General features: G+C 38.9%; 1 protein-coding gene and 1 pseudogene across 10 annotated transcripts in view; both read left to right on the top strand.

Annotated features, from left to right (window-relative positions):
• The window catches only part of KLF8 (KLF transcription factor 8), a 369,132-nt gene that overhangs the window by 291,511 nt on the left and 54,288 nt on the right, over nucleotides 1-23,333 (top strand). For 7 of the 9 annotated variants that reach the window (XM_081223213.1, XM_081223212.1, XM_081223211.1 and 4 more), the window contains one exon: nucleotides 21,455-21,528. In XM_081223213.1, coding sequence (XP_081079339.1) covers nucleotides 21,455-21,528 — 74 coding nt within the window. Of the gene's footprint in view, nucleotides 1-4,034; nucleotides 4,103-4,461; nucleotides 4,506-21,454; nucleotides 21,529-23,333 lie in introns of those variants that run through there. The other 2 variants (XM_081223214.1, XM_081223218.1) reach the window with 2 other exon arrangements.
• Nucleotides 8,985-9,725, top strand: LOC308609546 (transcription factor Spi-C-like; annotated as a pseudogene). The gene has a single exon. The product of its transcript is annotated as a transcription factor Spi-C-like (transcript).

Raw genomic sequence — 23,333 nt, 5'->3', positions numbered from 1 at the left:
GCATGTTCCCAATATCTGTGTCCAGAAAGGGACGCAATCTAAAGCTAGTAGATTTAAGAGCTGCCATTGCGAAGAATAATAGTTATCCTATCTTGAGTGCTTTCTTTTTGTGAGGTACTCTGTTTTGTAGGCTGTAATCTCATTGGGGGCAGATCCAGGACTTGTGGGGCCTGAAGCTTATACAACTTTGGGGATACTCTTTAAGAAAAACACAGTTTGATCACTCTCAGTGTCTTGGAAAGAGGCCATTCAAATGAAGGGCCTCGAAGCTCAAACTTCATTAATTTCACTGTAAAGCCACCTCTGCAACTTTTTAAATCTTTTGACAATTCTGAGAAGTACTAGCAGTATACCTTTAAAAGAAATAGGTGAGGAAACTGACTTTTAGAGAAGTGAGGTCACTTGCCCAAGGTTGTACAGTTTGTAAGCTAAGTCATTGTTTTTCTCCAACAATTTCTTTCCAGGCTTTCTCTTCTCAGCTAACTGAATTTCCTTCTCTAAAATATCCTTATCCTTTGCTGGCAGAACTTAGCACTGTCTTCTGGCATGTGTGAGGAACTTAACACTTGTTCAACATTAGCAGAGGGGCGAAAGGTCTCCTTCTAGCTGAGCTCACAGGGGGAATATTCCCTCTGGGGAACTGCAGAACAAGAAGAAAGCGGGTGAGGAGGGCAATATTTTTCCTATTAGATCTGAGCTATGTGCTACTTTCAGCTACACTTTTTTTATTCCATGAACAACAGTGACTTAAGAATGCAGGCTTTTCTGTTTATATACAACTTGACTTCCCCAGACCAGCTCTACCCTGTTGGGCCCCTATCTCCCCATGCTCTCCCCTCCCTTCCTCACTTCACCCTATTCTGCCCCACCTTCCTCTCAGCCCCAGCTCCCCAAGACTTCTCTTTTGTTGTTGTTCTACTGGGAGCGGGGAGGGTGGAGTCCTCTTACTGAGGCTTTTCCTCCCCTCCCTCCAGCCCTCACACTGGGCTCCACCCTACTAGTTTGTCAGCTGGCTTTCAAGAAAAGGAGGAGAAGAGGCAGGAGGATGAAGAGGAGGAAGAGGGAAAGGGAAAAACAGCGTTTCTTGGGCCCTGACACCTGGGGTATCTGCATATTTCTTAGCTGTTGTTCATTGGTTCCCTACTTAATTTAACTCTTACATCCCTCACCTGACTCTGGTTATAAAGAGGAAAGTACAGGCTTCTACTTCAAGCAGGCAGTCTCCTTAAGCCTTTGGGTTTGATGGAAGGCATTGAAGGTATTGCAGGTCGCTGTTTGATTTATTTCTTAAGGAAGCTAATACAAAGGAGAGTCTGCGTTGCTTCCTGGAAGGAGAGGGAAAATGATCTCAATTTCTACTTCTCCATACGTGTTCCCCCATACCCTTGCCTGTGACTTACATGGCCACTTGCTGATTATTGATGTGTCAAGAGGCAAAGAATATAAAGAAAAGTCCTGCCTTTGTAATTAGCTGTGATATATAAAACCTACATATATATATATATATATATATATATATATATATATATATATGTATACTCAATAAGTGTATATATGTATACACATATGGCTTAGAACAGTTTGGCACATAGTTAATGGTCAATAACTATTATTATTGTTAATAATAATACCTGGCACTCAGGTTACAGAGATGATAACATCTTGTGCCTAACTTCAGGGACTTTATAGTCTAGTATGGGCAAGCAATTATATCAACAAATATGTGCCCTGAGGTAGAGGAGGGCACAGAGGAAGCGATGGTTAGTTCTGCCTGAAGGAATTAAGTCAGGAGGGGAGATGACCTTGAATTAGTCCTTTCAAGGAGGTAGACAGAGAACTTAGGCCATTTGAGAAAGAGAAAGAAAAGTGAGCCAAAGCATAGAGAATGGAAATAACCTGGCATTCTCAGGGATTTGTAATACAGGTAAGGCCCAGGAAATCAGCAAAAGCTCTGCTGCCTGAGAGGTAGGCAGGGTCCAGATCACAGCAGATTAAAAGATGAGTTCCAGAGTGTTGCCTTGGATGTTGGGGTACATGGTGATGTCATTCAGGTGAACTACAGGAGGAATAACCGAGTTTGGGGTGGAATAAGAAAATAGACGATTAGAGACATTCTGGCAGCAATATCAAGCGAGTGGGCATATATGTGTTGGGAAGTACTGGGCTGTGAACCTCAGTTTTCTTATTTTTAAAAGGGGGCTTGGGAATTCCCTGGTGGCCAAAAAAATAAAGGAGGGGCTTAGAGAATATAATATCACCTATTCTCCAGGGTTGTTATCCGGAATAAATGAGAAATGATGAATGTAAAAACACCTGGCCTAGTGACTTGCCCATATTAGGTGCTGAATACACAGTAGCTATTATTATTTCTCCTGTCTCTCTGCTCCCTCCTTCTCTCTGCTTTGTTTCTTCTCTCCCTCTTTCCTCCTCTTTAAAAGAACTGTGGTAGCAAAGAGGCACTGAAAAAGGCCTGTGGTTGCCTGTGACTTCCTGGCCTCCTATCAAATCGTTTAGAGAGGGACTTTCAAGCAAGGACAAAGAAATCCTGGAAATGTGGCTGATTTGCTATGGATTCAGCTCCACAGGGATCTTCCACAATGACTGGAAGAGAGGCCATCTCAGGGGTTTGAGGACTCTATTCTTAGAGGTCTGGTATTTGGGAGACTAAAAAGAATCTTTCTGTATTCACAGTTCCTTCATCTCCTCCTTCTTCCCTTATCTCTTGCTAGAAAATGCCCCCAGTTCCATTCTCCTTTGCTCTTAGTCTCCTCCCTGAGAAGATACTGTGACTTCGTTGTCCTTGATAGTGTCACATTGTTACCATGGAGAGCTAGGACTGTAAATATTTTTCAGTTGCCAGCTTTCTTGCTTTTCCCCTTCCCTATTCCTCCCTTCCTATACAGCCCCCACCCCCAATTCCCACATACCTTTCACCCTCTCTCAGCTTAACATGCAAATGGATAGGTGACCAAACGGTGTGCTTGCAAGCCTCTTTGAGAATAAGGAACTGAACTTGATTGAGTCGTACCTGCTGCTTCTGGAGACTGCCGCCAGGGACAAGACCAGAGCTCTCCACACTGGGCCCCGCCCCACCCCCTCCCTTCTCCCTCCTTGGTCTCAGCAGCCCCCTTCTCCACCTCCTTTCACTATCCTCTAGTGTCCGCCTGTCCCTTTTAAGTAACTCCACCCTCAGGATAGTCACACCCCTTCTCTGGGTCTAGCCGGGCAGGAGGCAAGTCACCCCACCCACTCGGGTTGCCCAGCTAGCACTGTCGGTCCTGACCCTCATGAACGTGAGGTCCCCAGTGGGGCAGCTAGGTGCACCCAAGAAACCTCGCTCTAGAGTACCCGCACAAGTTCTTGACGTTTTTTGCTGAAGCCCCTGTCCTAGACTGGGGTGCCCCTATGAGTTTCCACCAATCGTAGGCATTTGCCCCTCCCTTCTTTCTTTTTAGGAAGGCTTTGGGGTGTGCAGCGGCACCAACGGCAGTAAAGTTTTGTGGTATATTCTCCTGGGTTCCTGTCTTGAAGGAGTCCTCCGCCTTAACTTTGTATTCAGGTAGTGCTTTGGGGTTTGGGTTGGTTTTCTTAGCTCTTAGCCCCGGCACTCTCCTCAAGGGTGTGTGGAGTTCAGAGGATGGGTGGAGAGTGGGTTTGGCCGGAACTGAATTGATAGAGGTGAAAGGGGAACGGAGGATCCTCAACCTTGGCCACTTGGGCCCAGAGAACCCACTTTATTTTTAGCCGAGGAAAAGAGCTAAAAGAGCATTGCAGCAAGGGGAAGATTCTTTTTAGGAAGTCGGTTTTGCTGGCTCCCCAATTTGGGGTTGGATGCTTGAGAGCTTTGTTTCCCTTGTTTCGAGGGTGGTCCAGCTGGGTCTGAATCGACTCTGTGGGCTCTAGCCCTCCTCCTCATTTCCAGCCAGGAGAAAAAGAGGAGGTGGGGGGTCGAGAAGGAGAAGGCAAGAGCGAGCCGCCTGGCGCGCTGTCAGACAGGGGCGGGTGTGAGGGAAACAGCTGTCTTGCGATCAAGAGTATGAGCCTCTCAGAGGACCGCATGAGCTCCGGACACTTCAGGAGTCCCCAGCTAGTGACATGGGCGGTAAGTGACTCCCGAATTAGAACCCGCCCACTCCCATCTCCTCCCTCTAGGTTTTATCCCCCATCCCACCCCCAGTCCTCACTTCTATAGGTTTTAGTAGAGGGAGTGCGGCGGGGGCGGTGGGGAGAGAAGGGTACAAACATTATGTGGAATCAAATGAAACTCAAGGGAAAATGACTTTGCTAAAGGGCTGAGCAAAGAGGAGTTCGGAATGGGAGGAGTACTTTGGGGAGCCTTGTAGGAGAAATGAAGAGGGGCACGAATGGATGGATTTGTTTAATTTAATCCGCCCTGGTTTGGCGCTTTCATTTTTCCTTCAGGGGTAAGTTTTGTCTTTGACTTAACCCCACACAGCCAAAGTTGCTACCAGAGAGAACGGAATTCGGAAGGCCAACGTTCCAAGGTAACCCCCTTAAATAGTAGCAGGTACCTAGATATGCTTCTAAAAGGAAGGAGAAGAGCAGGGGTTAAGGTTTGAGCCGAGGCCATTGAACGGCGAGGCCCTGAAGGCAGCCGCCGGAGAGGAGCTGCTTTGGGCGTGCCGGCTCTTTAAGGAGGGGCTGGGCATGGTTGGAGGAGAAAGCATAGGCCCTGCCCTGGCTCTTTAAAACGTGGCTAAGGCGGTTGGTTTGTCTGTGTAGGTGGAAGATTGGGCCGAATTGCTGGGATTGCTGGAGAGTATAGATTTGCAATGGTCACTTAGAAGAGCTGCCTTTTTGTGGGCTTTTTATGTTTAACTCTAAGAATTTGGGGAAAAATAAATCACAAAATAAATAAAACTTATTCTTTGGAAAGATAAATACAAACAGATGGTCAAGGGAATGATCCTTTATTTCCTTTTGTTCTGTCTACGTTGTAAAGAAAAGCGTTTATTAAGCAGCAGTCTGATGGTACTCAATGTGATAATAACTAGGCAAAGAGAATAATCTCCAAATTTGGATTTGAAGCTGATGGAGACTATGATGGTTGGGGTAACAGGCAGATCTGCTTTGAAATCCTAATGCCACCACTTACTGGCCGTGTGACCCTGGGCATTGCTTTTCTCCACTAGAGAATGTGGATTAATAAAGATATTTGGGTAGATTAAATACCTTAGTGTATGTGACGGAGGCTGCCACTCCATGTATATCTTAGTTTCACTTCCTTTTCCCACTCAGTTTGAGACTCTTTCTTTGGAGCACCACTGATAGAATTAGTGTTTTGCTGTCCTTAAAACACCTTCCAGGGGGTGAAAGGAGACCTTGGAATATTGAATTAGCTTGCCCAAAGTCTGGAGCTAGAACATAGGTTTTGCTTGCTACTGATTTAACATTGTTCCCACTGGACTTTAGCACCTCTGAGAGAAAGGGACACTAACCTGCCTTTCCCCTCATTCTTTGGACAACTTAACTAGGATGATATAACCAACAGGACCTTTGGACAACAGAAATCAGTGACTTACAAATGACCCCATCCCATTCTTCAGATTTTTTCGGGGGGACCCTTATATATGAAGGTTGTTCATTTTTGGTGACTGTTGGGAACACAGAGAATGGGCTGGGAACAGTGTCTTCAGGTTGGCTTGGGGGCAGACAGGCAGAAAACATAGGAAGGGAAGAAATATAAACTCAAAAGTAAAAGTGATAGGTGAATCTAGTCCATCCTCAAGATCAGACTAGTTAATGGCTCTATTTTCAGAGCTCTGGGGAGCCATAGGTACCTCTCATTAGGGCTTTCAGGATACATTGGAAAGAAAACTGGGGAAAAAACATGAACTAGATTACTACCACCATTTCTTCAACTCCCCCCAACCCATATCATCCTAGTGTATGCATTTCTGTAATGGGGTCCTTGTTGGTTCAGTTAATTGAATTCCAATAACCAATTCACCAAGCCTAGTCTAGTCATCTTTCATCTCTCCGGATTGTGTGTATCTGGTGGTGAGGGAGATCAACCTTTTCTCATTCTGGCAGGGACATTATTATCATGTGACACATTTATATATTTGCCCTTGCCTTGAGTCAGTTCTAGTTTATTGTCCCACACTGATGAAGAATAAGATTGCCTTTGGATATATAATTAATTTAACAAATATGTGTTGGCATGCTGTGTCAGGCACTGATAAACTTGTTAAAAACTAACTTCCTATTCCTCCATCTTAAATGACTTCTTTTTACTCACCCCCTCATTTAAACCTCAATCTTCCTTCAAGTCCTATTTTAGTCCTTAGCTCCCACATAAAGCTGTCCTTATCTCCTCAGCTATTCCTTAGAAATTGTACATCACTCTCTGTTCTGCTCAGTGGATACTTATAAATGAACTGCTTTGTAATGTACTTGTTTTTTATGATTTTTTCCTTAAAACAGTATTTCTAATATTCCTCTCATTATTAATCCCAAATCAAATGCCATTTGTATGAAAATTTACCTGATCCTTGCATATAGAAAAACTCTTCTGAGTTTCCGTATCACTTTACCCACATTATCTGGAACCTACACAACTCTCTTCCCTGTATTTTGGCCATTTCTGTACATATCTAAGCCCTTAGCCCCTTTCTAGACAGAAAGGTGCTTGAAGATATTACTATGATTGTATCTTCAAAGTACTTACCCAATTAACTTTCCCATGTAAACACGGAGTACATATATTATAGATGATCTTCTAAGATTTGGCTCCAAAATATCATGTTTTTGTCAGTGAAGGAAAACTTGATTGGGATTATTGACCTAGATGATCATCTAGTACAGCTGTCATCTCATTACTAAGTAGAGTGCGAATGAATAACATTGTCATATCAGGTTCATTAGTTTATCCAAAGATGATGTGAAACCTTGTTTGGTGTACTTTCTGATTATCATATAATAATGTGTTCAATTCAGGCTGTATACCTGAAGTTGGGTTTTTGTTGTATTTATTGTCCCCAACTCAGCTTTATCATCTAGCCTCAGTTTTCTCACATCTAAAATAATACAGTAATTTGTAATTATAAGTAATGTAAGTAAAACATTGGACTCTGTACCTAACTTCTAATACATATTTCTTAAGTGGAGGGTCTCATCATTTTGTTACTTAGAGTAGTTTATTTTATTTAAACGTTGTTTGGTTTTTGGAATAAAGGAAGGTAATTCAGTGAGACAGGAAGCTGGATTTAAAAGTCTGTAACAAGCTTGACGCTTTGTATAAAAAATTAAAGATATCTGTGTACTTAGATAAAATAGATGTATTGTGGGCAAAGCAAACTCTGGAAGTATTAAAGACTTTAAATTAAGGAGCTATAACCTAACTCTAGAGCCAAATCCAGGTATTTGATACCAATCCAGGTATCAAATCACTAGCATCTTGATATTTTGTTGTAACCTCAAACTCATCATTTCTAAAATAGAACCCATCATTATCACTAGACTCTTCTTCCCCCACCTCTCATTCAAGATTTCTCCTTTTCATTTACCTAGTCCCGCAATTTACCATCATCATAATCTTGGTGAAGTCATTTAAATTCTGAACTTGAGTTTTCTCATCTTTGCACTGAGGATAATAGTAGAAACTACCTCATAGGGTTGCAGTAAGGAATAAATGTGCTAATTTTGTAAAGCACTTAGAAGAATGCATGATAGTGTAGTAAGAAATGGGGAAATATAGTTGTTGTGGTTCCCATATTCCATGCTCAAAATGCTGGCATCAACTCTCTTCCTCAGTTTCCCTGTCTACTTGGTTGCCAAGGGCTATGTTTTTCTTTCCCTTTGTATCTGGCATCAGTTCCTTTCTTTTTATTCTAACTACCACCACTTTAATTTAGTCCAGAGGTACAACGAATTAGCCTACAGACCAAATATAGCCTACGCATGTGTTTTGTTCCTCCTAAATTGATAAAACTTTCATCTTAAAATGAATTTTAAATTAATAATGCATTATACATCCCTTAAAATTTGAAATATACAAAGTGATATACAATGAAGAGTCTCCCTCCTAGTCTTGTCCCCTAGTTGCCTCAGGCAACTAAAGTTATCTGTTTATTAGAAATTCTTCCACAGACATTTTATGCATATCAAACAAATGAGTATTTTCCCCCTTTCCTTTTCTACACGGATAGTGACACACTCTGCATATTGTTCTACACCTTGCTTTGTCTACTTAAAAATATACTTTTGAGACCTTTCCATATCTGTATGTAAAGAAATATCTCATTCTCTTGTGTGACTGCATAGGTTCTCACTATATGGATGAGCCACAATTTATTTAAACAGTTTTCTATTGAATGCCATTTAAGATATTTACAAACTTTTGCAGTGTTTTTGTAATAACAATAAAAACTTTATAAGTATGTGTGTGTGTTAGTCTGCTAGGGCTGCCATAACAAAACACTATATAGATTGGGTGGCTTAAACTACAGAAATTTATTTTCTTACAGTTCTGTGGGCTGGAAGTCAAAGATCAGGGTACCAGCATGATCAGGTTCTGGTGAGGGCCCTCTTCCTGGCTTTCAGATGGTGGCCTTCTCCCTGTGTGCTCATATGACCTCTTCTTTGTGCTCCTGGAGAAAGAGAGTGAGCTCCCTGATGTCTCTTCTTATAAGGACACTAACCCCATTGGAGGAGGACCCTACCCTTATGACCTCATTTAACCTTAATTACTTCCATAAAAGCCTTATCTCCAAATACAGTCACACTGGGGATTGGGAGTTCAACGTATGAATTTTGGGAGGGACACAATTCAGTCTGTAGCAGTATGTCAATTTGCCCAGACCCACACTTTAAAAAATGGTTGATTGCCAACATTTAAATAAATCATACTTTGAAGGGTGTTGCCGACCTGCGCTTCAGAGGGGAAAGTTATTTCCACCTGGAGTATACCTAAATGTTAGATTGGCCTCAGATTGACAGAATTGTCAATTTATTAATGAAGCATGGCTTGTTTTGAACAAGACAAGCTGGGTCAAGCATTTGAAGATGCTTTTGAAGTACTGAGGCAACATTCAACTGGTGATCTTCAGTACTCCTCAGATTACAAAAATTACCTGGCTTTCATCAACCACTGTTCTCATGTCAGAGGAAATTCCAACAGCTATGGTGTGCTGCCCACAGAGGAACCGGTCTACAATTAGAGAACAGTAATAAACAGTGCTGCAGACCTCTATTTTGAAGGAAATATTCATCATTTTCTGTAGAACATCCCTGAAAACCAGCTGGTGCAACCTACTCTTCTCCAGCAAAAGGGAGGAAAAGGCAGGAAGAAGACTGTTTGAATACCTTCATGAATCCCTGTGTAATCCTGAGATGGGTCTTGTGTTCAATGGATAGATCAAACCAAAGGCATCTTTCAGTTTGTATCAAAAAACAAAGAAAAACTTGCCCAACTTTGGGGGAAAAGAAAAGGCAACCAGAAGACCATGACTTACCAGAAAATGGCCAGAACACTGAGGAATTATGGAAGAACTGGGGAAGTCATCAGAATCCGGAGAAAGTTAACTTACCAATTCAGTGAGGCCATTCTCCAAAGACTGTCTCCATCTTATTTCTTGGAAGAAGAGATCTTCTACTCACGGTATGTTCAACCTGATCAAGGATACCTCAGTTTAAATAACTGGAATGCATATTATAATTATACATACTCCACTTACCATGATCTAAGTCACCCTGATTGCTAAATATACTCTTATATATCAAAATTTTCTGGCATCAGAAATCCCTACAAGTTTTAGGATTTTTCTCTGAAAGCAAATACTGAAAAACAAAACAAAAACCCAAACTTAATTATTGCTATCTTTTATGAAGTAGCATATAATCTATACTAACTTGGTGAAAAATTTTGCCAGTGAACAACTTTAAAATGATCAAGTCCCATTTGAAAATATAGACTAAATGTCCTTCCTTTTACTATTGTCTATGTAATACTTCCTTCTAGATTAATAATGCTAGTGGAGATGCTTTGATTTACATATTGATTTAAACATTATTTTCCTGTCATACACTCAGATAAAAAAATCATTCTAACATGTATCCAACAGCTTTAGCAACAAAACAAAAAATGATTGCCTGTGATAGTGTTCCGCTAAATTACATTCATGGCTTTAAAAATTTCAGTGACTAAAACTAGAACTACTATATGATCCAGCAATTCCACTCCTGGGTATACATCCAAAGAAAATGAAAACACTAACTTGAAAAGATATATGCACCCCAATGTTCACAGCTGCATTATTTATTTATTTATTTATTTGGCCACACTGCACAGCTTGCAGGATCTCAGTTCCCGACCAGGGATTGAACCCAGGCCTCTGCAGTGAAAGCACAGAATCCTAACCACTAGACTACCAGGGAACTCCCATAGCAGCATTATTTATAACAGCCAAGATATGGAAGCGACCTAAGTGTCCACCAACAGATGAATGGATAAAGAAGATGTGGTATATATACACAATGGAGTACTATGAAACCATAAAAAAGAGTGAAATTTTGTCATTTGCAACAACCTGGATGGACCTGGAGGGTATTATGCTTAGTGAAATAAGTCAGGGAGAGAAAGGCAAATACTGTATATTATCATTTATATGTGGAATCTAAAAATTGAAACAAATGAATATAACAAAATAGAAACAGACTTAAAGATATAGAGAACAAATTAGTTACCAGTAAGGAGAAGGAATGAGGGAGGGGGCAAGATAGGGGTGGAGAATTAAAAGGTACAGACTACTATGTATAAAATAAATAAGATACAAATATGTAATGTACAGCACAGGGAATATAGCCAATATTTTATAATAGCTTTGAGTAGAGTATAATCTAGAAAAATATTGAATCACTAGGTAGTACACCTAAAACTAATATAATACTGTACATCTGAAACTAATATTGTAAATCAACTATATTTCTATAAAATAAATAAATAAAAATTTAAAAGTAAAAACTTTAAAAAAATTAAAAATCATACTTTACTTAAAACTCTAGAATTCCAGCTTCTCTTAAATAATCAGAAGATACCAACCCATATGCCCTCTTGTCAACAATTGCCTGGAGTTGGTGAACTGCTTCCTCCTTTCCCTTTTAGACAGGACATGTATTCTCAGTTCATCATATTTCCTATCTGGCCTCAGTGATCTTAACCTGCCTGACCCCTCTAGGTATTGAGTTTGTGACACCTATGTAAGCTCTTACCATGATACACATAAAGTATTCCAATAGCTTCTAGTTCTACCTTGGTTCTTTTGCCTTCTCTATTCTGTAGACCACTGCCTGAATATGTTCTCTAAAACACATTTTAAAAAGTATGCCACTTTCCTTTGCTCCACAATCATTTACTGGGTGCCTACAAAGTTCCAGGCATTATGCTAGAAGCTGGGGTTAGAGTAGTGAACAATTTAGATGGGACCCTTGCCTTCACAGAGTGTATAGTCTACCCTTCCTCTCATCTGGATTTCCTTTCTGTCTCTTCTTGACCAATCTTAGTTCCTCAAGGCTGACCTCACCAGAAACCATTTCTTTGGAATTTTTCCTGACTATTCTACTTTCAGTTATCTCCTCTTGTAATTAGTGTTCCTAGCTTCAAATCATAATTAAGCACTTTAGCATCTATTATCTTGTAATATTTGGTTATTGTTTTATTCATAGTTATGTCTCACTACATAGACTTGGGAGCTCAGATCTCTACAGGGCCCAATAAAATGACAGAAGCATGTCCTGTATAAAGAGGGCAGCCATTTATCAACTCCAGGTAATTTTTCTCTTGTGCCAATGTAGATTCCATGTTGTAAGATCTCTCAACTTTTTCAGAAAAGCAAGAAATGGAATTTTTTAAAAAATATTTATTTATTTATTTGGCTGTGTTGGGTCTTAGTTGTGGCATGCGGGATCTTTCGTTGTGGTGTGTGGGCTTCTCTAGAGTTGTGGCACATGGGCTCAATAGTTGCAGCGTGCAGGCTCCAGAGCATAAGGGCTCAGTAGCTGTGGCACATGGGCTCTCTAGTTGTGGCGCACGGGCTCTAGAGCCTGTGGGTTTAGTTGCCCCGAGGCATGTGGGATCTTAGTTCCCTGACCAGGGATCTTACCTATGTCCCCTGCATTGGAAGGTAGATTCTTAACCACTCGTCCACCAGGGAAGTCCCAAGAAATGGAGTATTTTAAAAAAGGAATCTCCTTTTAAAGGAGAATGTAAAAAAAGAGAAAAGAATATATATATATATATATATATATATATATATATATATAAAGAATATAGATATAATATATATATATAACTGAATCAGTTTGCTGTACACCTGAAACTAACACAACATTGTAAATCAACTATATTTCAATAAAAAATTAAAAATAAATAAATAAATATGGGGTGAGGGAAAATAAAATATTATCAGCTAATTTGATTTTATTTTTTAACAACACAGTGGGAACAAGGCCAGCATCTGCAGTGGGCTGACAATTTTCTCTATCTGACCTACACTGCAAAACTCCCGGAATGTAGAGACCAGGTGGAAGCTTGGTACTATCTGCTCCCCCTCTCGTGTATATACACAGTATCTACTACAGCGTTAGCTATTTAGTAAGTTATCTATAAAGCCTTGGTTATCATCAGTAAGTTCCTCTTTAAGTCAACTGTAATCTCCAATAATAATATAGCAGTTCTGTTTTCTCCTAATACCTAACATGTGCCTTTGAAGGCAATTATCAGGACAGCCTTCCTTTCCCTTACCTCCTTTTTTCCAAATGTAACCATCTAAATTTCTTGACCTAGCTCCATTTTTTTCATTTTAAAAAATTTATCATTTATTTCTCTAGAGTTTCTTTCATTCTTTTCTGCAATTCTCTTCCATTTCATTTCCCTTGAAATACAAACACAAACAAGGTACAATATCCTCAGAAAGGTCTTCACAATGCTTAACTTTTATTTATTTGGGGCTGATTATTCCAGCTCTGTTGTCTCTTTCTGTGTTGTCAATGATTTAGCTGTTTCATCTTCAATTAGAATAAGGATGTGTGATGTGATTCTATTCAGTTTCTTTTTTTAAAAACTAGTTCTGATAAATATGTACAATATAGCCCCTCCAGTTTTTTGTAGCGAGATCCTAGAATCAATGTGGAGCCTTTAAAATAACAATAATGATTATTGTTATTGGTACGTTCATTTACATGACCTCTGTGGGTCCTATAAATTGAGATGGCCCAGGACTCTTATAGGACTTGGTGTTCTCGAGCCAGGTAGCTCAGGCAGTGAGTGGAGAGACCATTCAAAAGAGAAGGTCTCTACCCTTAAGCACTGTACTAAGCATGGGCAAAGACCCCTGTGTTGTACATTCTTTTTGGTTGCTGCAGTGGCACCATGTTTAATTTGTTGGAGGAGACTGTTGCATGAAACAATAGTATAAAGTAATGAAGTGGATTGCATGAGATTTTACATGATGGTGTAGAGCAGTGAGCTTGTATTGTTGTGGCTTTTTGTCCTTTTTCTAAACCAATGCCTCAGTGCCAAGCTGGAGCTCTGTATTCCTAGAGGTTTTGTCTGATGATTAACATCACAGTTAGTGGGAATCTTTTAATATTCTTTTCAGATGTTCAATAGTAGAGCATACTGCTAATGTATAAAAAATCTCCAATATTATTATTTTCAAAATCATCAAACTATTTCAAAGTTCAGGATAGTAGCAATTACTTTAAGGGAGAAAAAGAGTGTTGCTATCAGACATCATCCCTGGATTCAGATCCCTGTAATTTACCAGCTATGTGACCTTGAGATTACTTAATTTCTCTGAGTCTGTATTTCTTCATGTGCATAATGGAATCAACAGTAGTACCTACCTCACAGAGATTGTGAAAATTAAATATGTCCCTTTGGAAATGCCATAGGAATGAAATGATATCTGGGATTTGCCTAAAAGTAGCCATTGAGGTGGAGGAGAGAGTTGGGAGTACAAATGAAACAAGATTTTTCATGAGCTGATAATCACTGAAACTGGGAATAGGTGGGAACAGGTACATGGGATTCATCTTTACTTTTGTACGCATTTGTGATCATACAAAATAAAAAGGTTTTTTTTTTTAATGCTGTAGGAGTGAACTCAATTTCGCCTAATGGTTTGTGGAGAACTTAATTGTCTTTCTTGATATCAGCTTCACAGATTAAGCAGAAACTTGGAAAACTATAGCTCTTTCATCTATGTCCTCTGTCGTATATCATAGAGTGTTATGGAAGAGATCTGAAAAGGGCTAAGTAGTTTACTCAAAATGACACTCCTAGATAACAGTGAACTAGAACCCAGGTCTCCAGCTCCTAGGTAAAAGATTTTCCCATTGTTCATGCTGCTTTCTTTAACTATAGCACTTTTAACATAAGTTCTATCAGTTTCTTGCATGTAAGATTATTTTTAAAAAATAAATTTACCTGTTTGATGGAGGACAAGGGAACTAGTTCTAGAAATCTGAGGTTAATTTATACAATACTTTTAAATCTGTCTTTCAGTTGATCCTCTCAATGATCCTGTGAGGTTCACAGTGATCTTATGAGCAAGAATTATTTCTACTTTCTGTATTAAGTGATGGGACTTGTCCAAAGTTATTCAACAATTTGGTCATTAAACTAGAACTAAAACTCAGGCCTGGAGTTCATTGAACCTTGAATCCACTAGTTTTAGACATTTATAATAATTCCCTTTAGCTTTCATCTTTTCCAGAATCAAGAATCTTAATCTCTAGCACATTCCAGAGTGATTTTTCTTTCATGCATATTTGGGTTTCTCTGTGGAAAAGAAAATGGAGCTTAACATCAGCATCTGGGGGGAATGAAAGTGGCTGAAAGCACTGGAAGGCTTGCAGGTGATCCTGTAGAACATGAACTCATGTGAGAATGGAGATAAACATATAAAAATTCATAAGATTAGATATTGTTATTGTGAGTGGTTTGGATCTTTAAAATGTGACTGTATGTATTGTACATATCTTTATGTACTTTAGTTTTGGATTTTCTGACAAAAGTATTCCTAAAAATTTATATGGAGATTTCACATTTACACCTTATAAAGAAATTTTATATGTGTTATCACAATGGTCTTCATAACAACCCTCTGAGGCGTAGGGTCAAGCTGATGTATCTCTATTTTGCAGATGAGAAAACTGAGGCATGGAAAAGTCAAGTGGTTTGCCCAAAGTCATACAACTCTTTTCTGCTGTTTCTTATCACCTTATCTTTTTATTACCTCACATTACTTCACTGCTTCAAGCTTAGCTGGCTATTGTAGTAATGATGATATACTGTTTCTTTCTTTCACATGGTATATGATGTCAGTCTTCAGTTTTTTTGTGGTAATATGTTCTTTCCTCTTAAATTCATGTTGTTTTTTTAAACATTTCAGTTGCCCCTACTTTCTTTAATCTCGCTCAGGAAAGCTGAGAAAACAAGCTGCAGACATTTCTTGTCTTGGAGCCACTTCTGAGTACCTGCTCTGGTGGTCATTCCTATACTTTGGACTAAGTACCTCAGACACCCTCCAGATTTTATTTATGTTGAGACTCTTGAATAGAAAACTCATAGTGAGCTACCTGCTGAGATGCCACAAGTGGAGGTTCTTTGAGTTTGGGTTTTCCAGTCGTTCCTATGATGATAGGTATGAACCTGTTTGGAAGAAATGAGAGAAAATGGAGGATCTTGCAATCTCCTTTTATTAAGTTTTTTTTTCTAGCAATGGTATATCCCCCATTATGTAACCTTCAAGCAGAGGTTGGGAGATCTCACTGGCACCCAGGTCATGGAGCATTATAGCTTCATTATAGCTCTAGACTGCTGAGGTTCATATCTCAGTTCTACCATTTACTAGCTGGGTGATTCGGGGATAAGCTACCTCATCTCTCAGGTTCCTCATTTTAAAAATGGGGAAATAATGTGCCCACTCCTAAAATTATGAGGATTAAATGAGCTAATGTAAGTATTTGTTCTTTTAGTAGCACTGTAACTAACACATAGTAAGTACTCAGTGTCTTTTGGTAATTATTGTTCTTTTATCACCATTCTATTGTTAATGTCATGCTCAGAGTAGCCTCAATCTTGAAGGTTTTCCCAGAGACCCATTGTAAAACTTTCTATTCCCCTGGAAGTTATATAATTAAACTGTCTGAAAATATATGTGTATCTACTTGTCCTTTAGTTACCTTTTTCTAATATAAAAGACATAAGAAATACTCTTTTAAAAATACCTATAGGGCTTCCCTGGTGGTGCAGTGGTTGGGAGTCCGCCTGCCGATGCAGGGGACGCGGGTTCGTGCCCCGGTCCTGGAGGATCCCACATGCCGCGGGGCGGCTGGGCCAGTGAGCCATGGCTGCTGGGCCTGTGCGTCCGGAGCCCATGCTCCACGGCAGGAGAGGCCATGACGGTGAGAGGCCCGCGCACCACAAAAAATAAATAAATAAATAAAAAGTAAATAAAATAAAAACCCCTATAATCTCAAAACCCTAAAACATTGATTTTCAATTTTCAAGCAGTTTCAGAATTTCTTATGGGTCAGAGGCTGAAAGTGAATGCTTTCTCAAGATCTTCCAAAATAATTGACTTGTTGTCCTTAAATTTGTTTTTCTTTTAGCGAGCAGTTTTCTAGAAAGAAGGTGCTCACCAGATTTGGGATATTAGAAAGTAGTTAGGGAGCACTTTAATTTGAGTTAGAGGATAAGATTTCTGGTTCTGACTCCATCACTGCTAAAATATGTGACCTTGGTCCTCCAAATTCATTATCTGTAAAATGGGAATGATATATGAAAGCTGTCTATTTCCCTACTGTAAAGCTATGTAGATGCACATGAGGAATTATTATTTGTATTGTCAAAATGCGCTGTCTTCTTAAGTACTAAGTACCTTCATAGGTCAGTGTCAAGATTCCCAAAGCTTTGCTTTCTTTTGTATTGATAGTTGTAGGCTCCAGTGACTCTGCTTTGCTTCCCTCCTTATAGGCTTAACTTCTCACTTCATCCCTAGACACTTTTTTCCTCCTCAGTGCTAACCAAAGAGTGGGTTATGTTCTTACTAGTCAGTCACCTGCTCCTATCCCTTAGAGGCACTGTTCACTTTCATAAAACAAGCAGATCAGTGTGGAAAGCAGTGGGTAATAAAATAAACTTCGAACATGACAAAGGTAGTATAATCTTATGAAATTTCTGTGGTCATGGTCCCTGGAGCATCGTTTGTGAGGTTCTACATATATGAGATGTTGACCTGCTGTGGATAGAGCTCAGTTCTCCTTGCTCTCGCCTCCTTTATTTCTTCCTCCAATACTCCCTTTCTTAGAAGAAGGACCAGAAAGTCCAGCTTCTAGACCTTTTTTTGTTTTTTTTTTGGCGATGCCACTCAGCATGTGGGATCTTAGTTCCCCAACCAGGAATTGAACCCCGTGGCCCCACCACCACTGCCGCCCTGCAATGGAAGCATAGAGGCTTAACCACTGGACTGGCAGGAAAGTCCAAGAAAGTCCAGCTTCTAGACACAAAGGCTTGAAGAGCCAATTCAAGCAGAATAATTGTTATTATCTCAAGTAGGTAACTTGCATTTCTGAAGCTCTCCTGCCTGTGCGATTCACATCTCAGTGGCCCAAGACATACCCTAACCCCCTTTGGGTATTTCCTGACCAATTATCTCACAGCTTCTGAGCAGCTGTCTAGTCTCAGACACTTAGAATAGCAACTCCAACTCTAGAGAAAAGTGAAAGGTTTATAAAGCACTTAAAAAAAATAACTGAGCTTTCTTTAACTGTTCTGTAAGCCCTAATTTCCTTCTGTTTTACATTTTGTCTGGCAAAATATTAAAGTAAACATTTTTTTTAAAAAGAGAAGCTTATACACCTTCCTGATAGCTTTCCCTTTACTCATTTTTACCAACATTTAAAATGTTATCCTGGGTTATCTAATGGCTATTCCAATTGGCTGTTCTATGGAGAGTACGTTAACCAGAAATGGCTGAGACATTCCTGACATTGTCAGCTATCCTCCTTGTGCCATTTGACTAAAATATTTGTGATATGGGTGGGAGAAAAAGTATTTTTCAGAATCCTTGATTATTGCTATTAAATAATATTAATATTATTTTATATTATAATATTTTGTCATTAAATAACCATTCTTATTCCCATGATCATTCATTCACCCGACATTAGCACATTGTATGGAGGAAGTACTCTGCTAAAAGAAAGGGGTACAGAGAAGAACAAGACGAGGTAACTATTGTGGGGCTCACCTTATGGTAAGGGAAACAGACAACGCCTTTGTGCCAGGTACTGTTTTAAACATTTGAACACATATTAAATTGATAAATCCTATGAGCTGGTACTATTATTATTCCCATTTTACAGTTGAGGGAACAAAGGAAAACTTTCCCAAAGTCTTACTGTTAAGAAGTTGCAGAACCAGGACATGACCCTAGGCAATGTGATGTACGGACTAGAAGGGGAAGTGACTGGGAGATGAAGGTCTAGGTTTAAGAGATATTTCTGAAGTAGAATTTATGCTGCTGATAGCCAATTGGCTGGAGATGGAGAGAGAAGGGTCAAAGGTGACTGACCCTCAGTCACTGAGACTGAGAATGTGTTGATAGTGGTGCTAAACAATTTAGATTGTAAATATAGGAGGTGGAGAAGGTTTTTAAGCACGTTGAGTATAAACAACCTGTCTGATTCCTAGGAGCTATTCTTCTGGGCCAGAGAGAAAGAGAGATTCTGGCCATCAACAATAATAATTGTGGTGATGATAACAATAGCTAATTATATTGAAAACTTTTTATATGCCAAGAACTATTTTAAGTGAGTTTACATGTACTAATCCATAGAATCCTCACATCAGCCCTATTAAATCAGTGTCATTTCCTCTACCTCTAGGCAGGTAGAGAAATTGAGGTTCACAGGGGCTAAACATCTTGTCAAAGTCACTCTGCTTCCTCAACCCTGTTGTTTCATAATCCATAGGAATTGAGGAAGACCAGATAGGAGAGGGCTCTTGTAAGTTGTCCTGGCTAGAAATAACAAGGCTTAGTTGAACCCACGTCCCCTTCATTGGAAGGTGGATTCTTAACCACTGAACCACCACCAGGGAAGTCCCCTCCCCTCCTTCTTAAAATCAGAAAAGGCTGCCCTCTCTGGCATCTCATACTTCACAGTTAATTACACCTCAAACATCTCTCATACATAACCTCTCTAATTTTCTTTTATTCTTTCCCACTCTTGTCCAACTCCTGTACTTGAGAAAACACACTTCATTCTCCTTTTCTGTCAACTCATCAAAATCTTTCAGAAATGTATTGAACACCTACATGTGCCAGACACTCTTCTAAGCCCTTGAAATACATCACTGAAACAAAAATTAAAGATGAAAATCTCTGACTTCAAAGAGCTTAGAGTCTAATGGAAATTAGAGTTTTCTGCATCTGACTTCTAGTGTGCTTATTCCTTACTATGCTTCTTCCTTCATTAACCCCAACCCCTACTCCTAAAGAGGCTTCATAGAAGCCTTAGGACTCTGCAGAGAACAATTTTAAATCTTTTAATTTTAAGTAGAGGCTTAGAAAACAAACTGCCTTGACAAAGATTATAAGATATAATTCCTGGGCATCTAACTCCCAGGTCAGTGCTCTCTGCTGTACTTGCTGACTCTCCATGTCTGGTTGACCCAGATCTAAAACTGATAACAATGTGCCTAGTATAACCTCTGACACATAGTAATATGCATAAATATTTAGTGAATGATGGATGTATATGTGAGCAGTTCTACTCATATACTTAGATCAAAGAAAATAAATTGTGTTTTGAGATAAAATTGGAGATATTTTAGAGTGTCAGAATTCTCCAGATTCTTTGATAGTGGCTCACAAATTTTCCTCATAATCTCAAGAGAAGATTCATTGTGTGTTATTGCCTATCTAATAATCTAATTAGAACTGGTTTCCTCAATTCCTGACAGTTAATAAATAAAGGAATTATTTATAGGTTTATCTTTTACTTTTTGTGTGACTGTATTATAATTTGTATCCTTGCAGGTTGTTCATTTGCTGTGTTTTAACTGCATTAGGTCTTAAAAAGGATATTGTGAAGTGACCTGTAAAATGAACATTTCTATGGGTAAATGTAGTTGACATCCAAAACAATTAACTGATTTATGGACTGTCTTTTGAAATGCAACCAAGTCATAAATGAGGAAACTAATTGTAATTGACTTGGAGGCACTTAGTGTGATCTGAAATCTGACCAATCAAGTCAAAAGCAAGCTATGAATTCATCTTTCTTACCCTATGTTTTCATCTCTGATGAATGCAGATAAATCAAAGGAAATCTGGTTGAAGAGGTGCTGGTAGGTACTAATGATGGAAATGATTGTAATGGTATAGGGCAGCTGAATGAAGCCACCAAGTGTTTACTTTCATAAGAGGAAAAAGTAAACACTTGGTGGCTTCAATCAACTGCTCTACGCCATCACAATCATTTCCTTAACTTGGGATTTCTGGTTTTCTTTAATTAACAGTAATCTTTTGATGTTCCAACTACCTGCCCTTTGTTGCAAAGCTCCTATACATCCTAGCTCCCCCCTCACCTCCTCAGAGCAGTTCTCTCAGGGTTACTTGAGATGCTGCCTCCTGGGCTTGAAGTCCTAAAATTTCCTGCCAAATAAAACATAAATCTCAACTTTTAGGTTGTGAGTATTTTTTTAGTTGACTATATATATATATATATATATATATATATATATATATATATATATATAGAGAGAGAGAGAGAGAGAGAGAGAGAGAGAGAGAGAGAACTTAATCCCTGTGCTGTACACCTGAAACTAACATGACATTGTAAATGAACTATACTTCAATTAAAAAAACCCTAAAAAACAGAAAATAAAAACAAAAAAACAAAATAAAAAAGAGGAAAAATTATCTAAGAAGGAAATTAAAAATTGCTTATATTATCCCCACTTGGCTTGTATGTTTAAGAGAAATAGGAAGATAAAATGCTTCTTTAGAGAGATTCGGCACTGATGTGTAAGCAAGTTCATTAGGGTAAATATCCACACAGGAGCATGGAACTCTTTAGAATGAGAACTAGGCCAGGAAGGGGAGGATTCTGGAAACTATGTAGCTATGATGATATTCCTGTGAAGATAGTGCTAGTTGGAGATGTTGGACAGATTCATGTGCATACAGGATGTGAGGGGAGGAGGCAGCTAGTATTGTTGGGGACCAGTCAGAGCTATCTTGGTGAGTAGAATATGTAAATTAGAGTGTTGTCCAAATACTGACTTCTCAGTATCTATTAAGTCCTGAAAAATAATGTTCATAGAATACAAACAGGAGTAACCAGGGGTAAATGGCATACTATATGCATATAGTGGGTTAGATTTAATTTTTAAATTGTCTTTCCCTTGATTCTTTTCCAGATATGGATCAACTCATAAACAACTTGGAGGTCCAACTTAATTCAGAAGGTGGCTCAAAGCATATATTCAAACAGGTCAGTTATCAAGAAAATGAGATACTAATATTGAGCCATAATAGTGTTGAGTATCTGGTAATTGTCATAGAGCTGAAGCTCATTTTTCTTTCTAACAAAATGTTGGGAGCTGAGAAGGGGTGAATGAAGGGAGGTTTCCAGGAGGTACCTGGATGCCTGGGTTTCTGGTTCAAATAGGGAGTAAATCTGGCGTAAAAGTAACATAGCCTTTGGAATCAAGGTTATAGGGACAAGATTAGACACTTCGTAGACAACAGCAGTCATTTATCTAGCACTAGTCCATATTTTGGGCACTCTGAAGACTAAATGCAATGTCTTATTTAATCCTCACAATAACTGTTGGATAGTGTGTTAGTCAGGGATCTCCAGATAAACAGAACCACCAGAATGTGTATTTCTCAATTTCTCTCTATCTATAGATATACATAAAATATGTATCTATCTATATCTATCTACTCTATCTATATCTATCTGTCTATATATATAATTAATATATATATTATATATAAATATATAACTTTACATATAAAATAAAAATATATCTATATCTATAGATCTATCCAAATATATCTATATCTATCTACCTATTTATAGAGAAAGAATTTTTAAATATTTATTTTATTGAAGTATAGTTGATTTACAATGTTGTATTAATTTCTACTGTACAGCAAAGAGATTCAGATATATATATATATACACATTCTTTTTCATATTCTTTTCCATTATGGTTTATCACAGGATACTGAATATAGTTCCCTGTGCTACACAGTCTTTTTTGTTTATTCCTTCTATATATAATAGTTTCCATCTGCTAATCCCAAACTCCCAATCCATCCCTCCCCCACCCTCTCCCCCTTAGCAACCACAAGTCTGTTCTCTATGTCCCGGATATATGCCTAGGAGTGGGATTGCAGGATCATATAGCAACTCTATTTTTAGTTTTTTTGAGGAACCTCCATACTGTTTTCCATAGTGACTGCATCAGTTTACACTCCCACCAACAATGTAGGAGCGTTCCCTTTTCTGCACACCCCAGAGAGAGAAAGATTTTAAGAAATTGGCTCACATGATTATCGAATCCTAGTGTATCCAAAATCGGATGGGGTAGGCTGCCAAGCTGGAGAGCCATAGAAGATTTACAGTTCTAGTCCAAAAGCAGACTGCTGGAAGAATTTGTTCTTCCTTGGAGATCAGTCTTTGTTTATTGAAGCCTTCAAGTGATTGGATGAGGCCAACCCACATTATGGAGGGTAATCTGCTTTAGTCAAAATTCAATGATTTAAACATTAATCTCACCCAAAAAAAACTTCTTCACAGAAACATTCAGAATAATGTTTGACCAAATATCTGGGCACCTGGCCCAGCCAAGTTGACACATAAAATTAACCATCACAGATATGTATTCTTAATGTTCCCATTCTACAGATAAGAAAGTTGTGACCTTGGGCATTCCCGAAAAAGGATTCAAAACGGATTGCCTGGTTTTTACAGCTAACCACTCTGTGTTAGATGTGGAAGTCCCATCTTGCTCAGGGTTGAGTTCTAATGTCATTGCATAAGTGAAAACCAAATACAGTCAAAATTATCCTTGAAAATCCTTTAAATTGCCTGTAAAATTGAGCATACAGTTTTGTGTATCCAGTACTGATCTGTTTCTTTACTTAAGTCACCAGATAAAGTATCTGGCTGACAATTAAGAGTCATATTTTAGAAGAAAAATGTTTTTAATCATTAAATGCTTTGCCTTTGGTGTACAACTGAATTTGTTTGTTACATGTGCATATGGATGAGATGCCCTTATACTC

The sequence above is a fragment of the Mesoplodon bidens genome (assembly GCF_964165515.1).
Source record: "Mesoplodon bidens genome assembly, chromosome: X".
Lineage (NCBI taxonomy): Eukaryota > Metazoa > Chordata > Mammalia > Artiodactyla > Ziphiidae > Mesoplodon > Mesoplodon bidens.
Note: the sequence above shows the minus strand (reverse complement) of the source record. Positions and strands in the feature narration are given on the sequence as shown.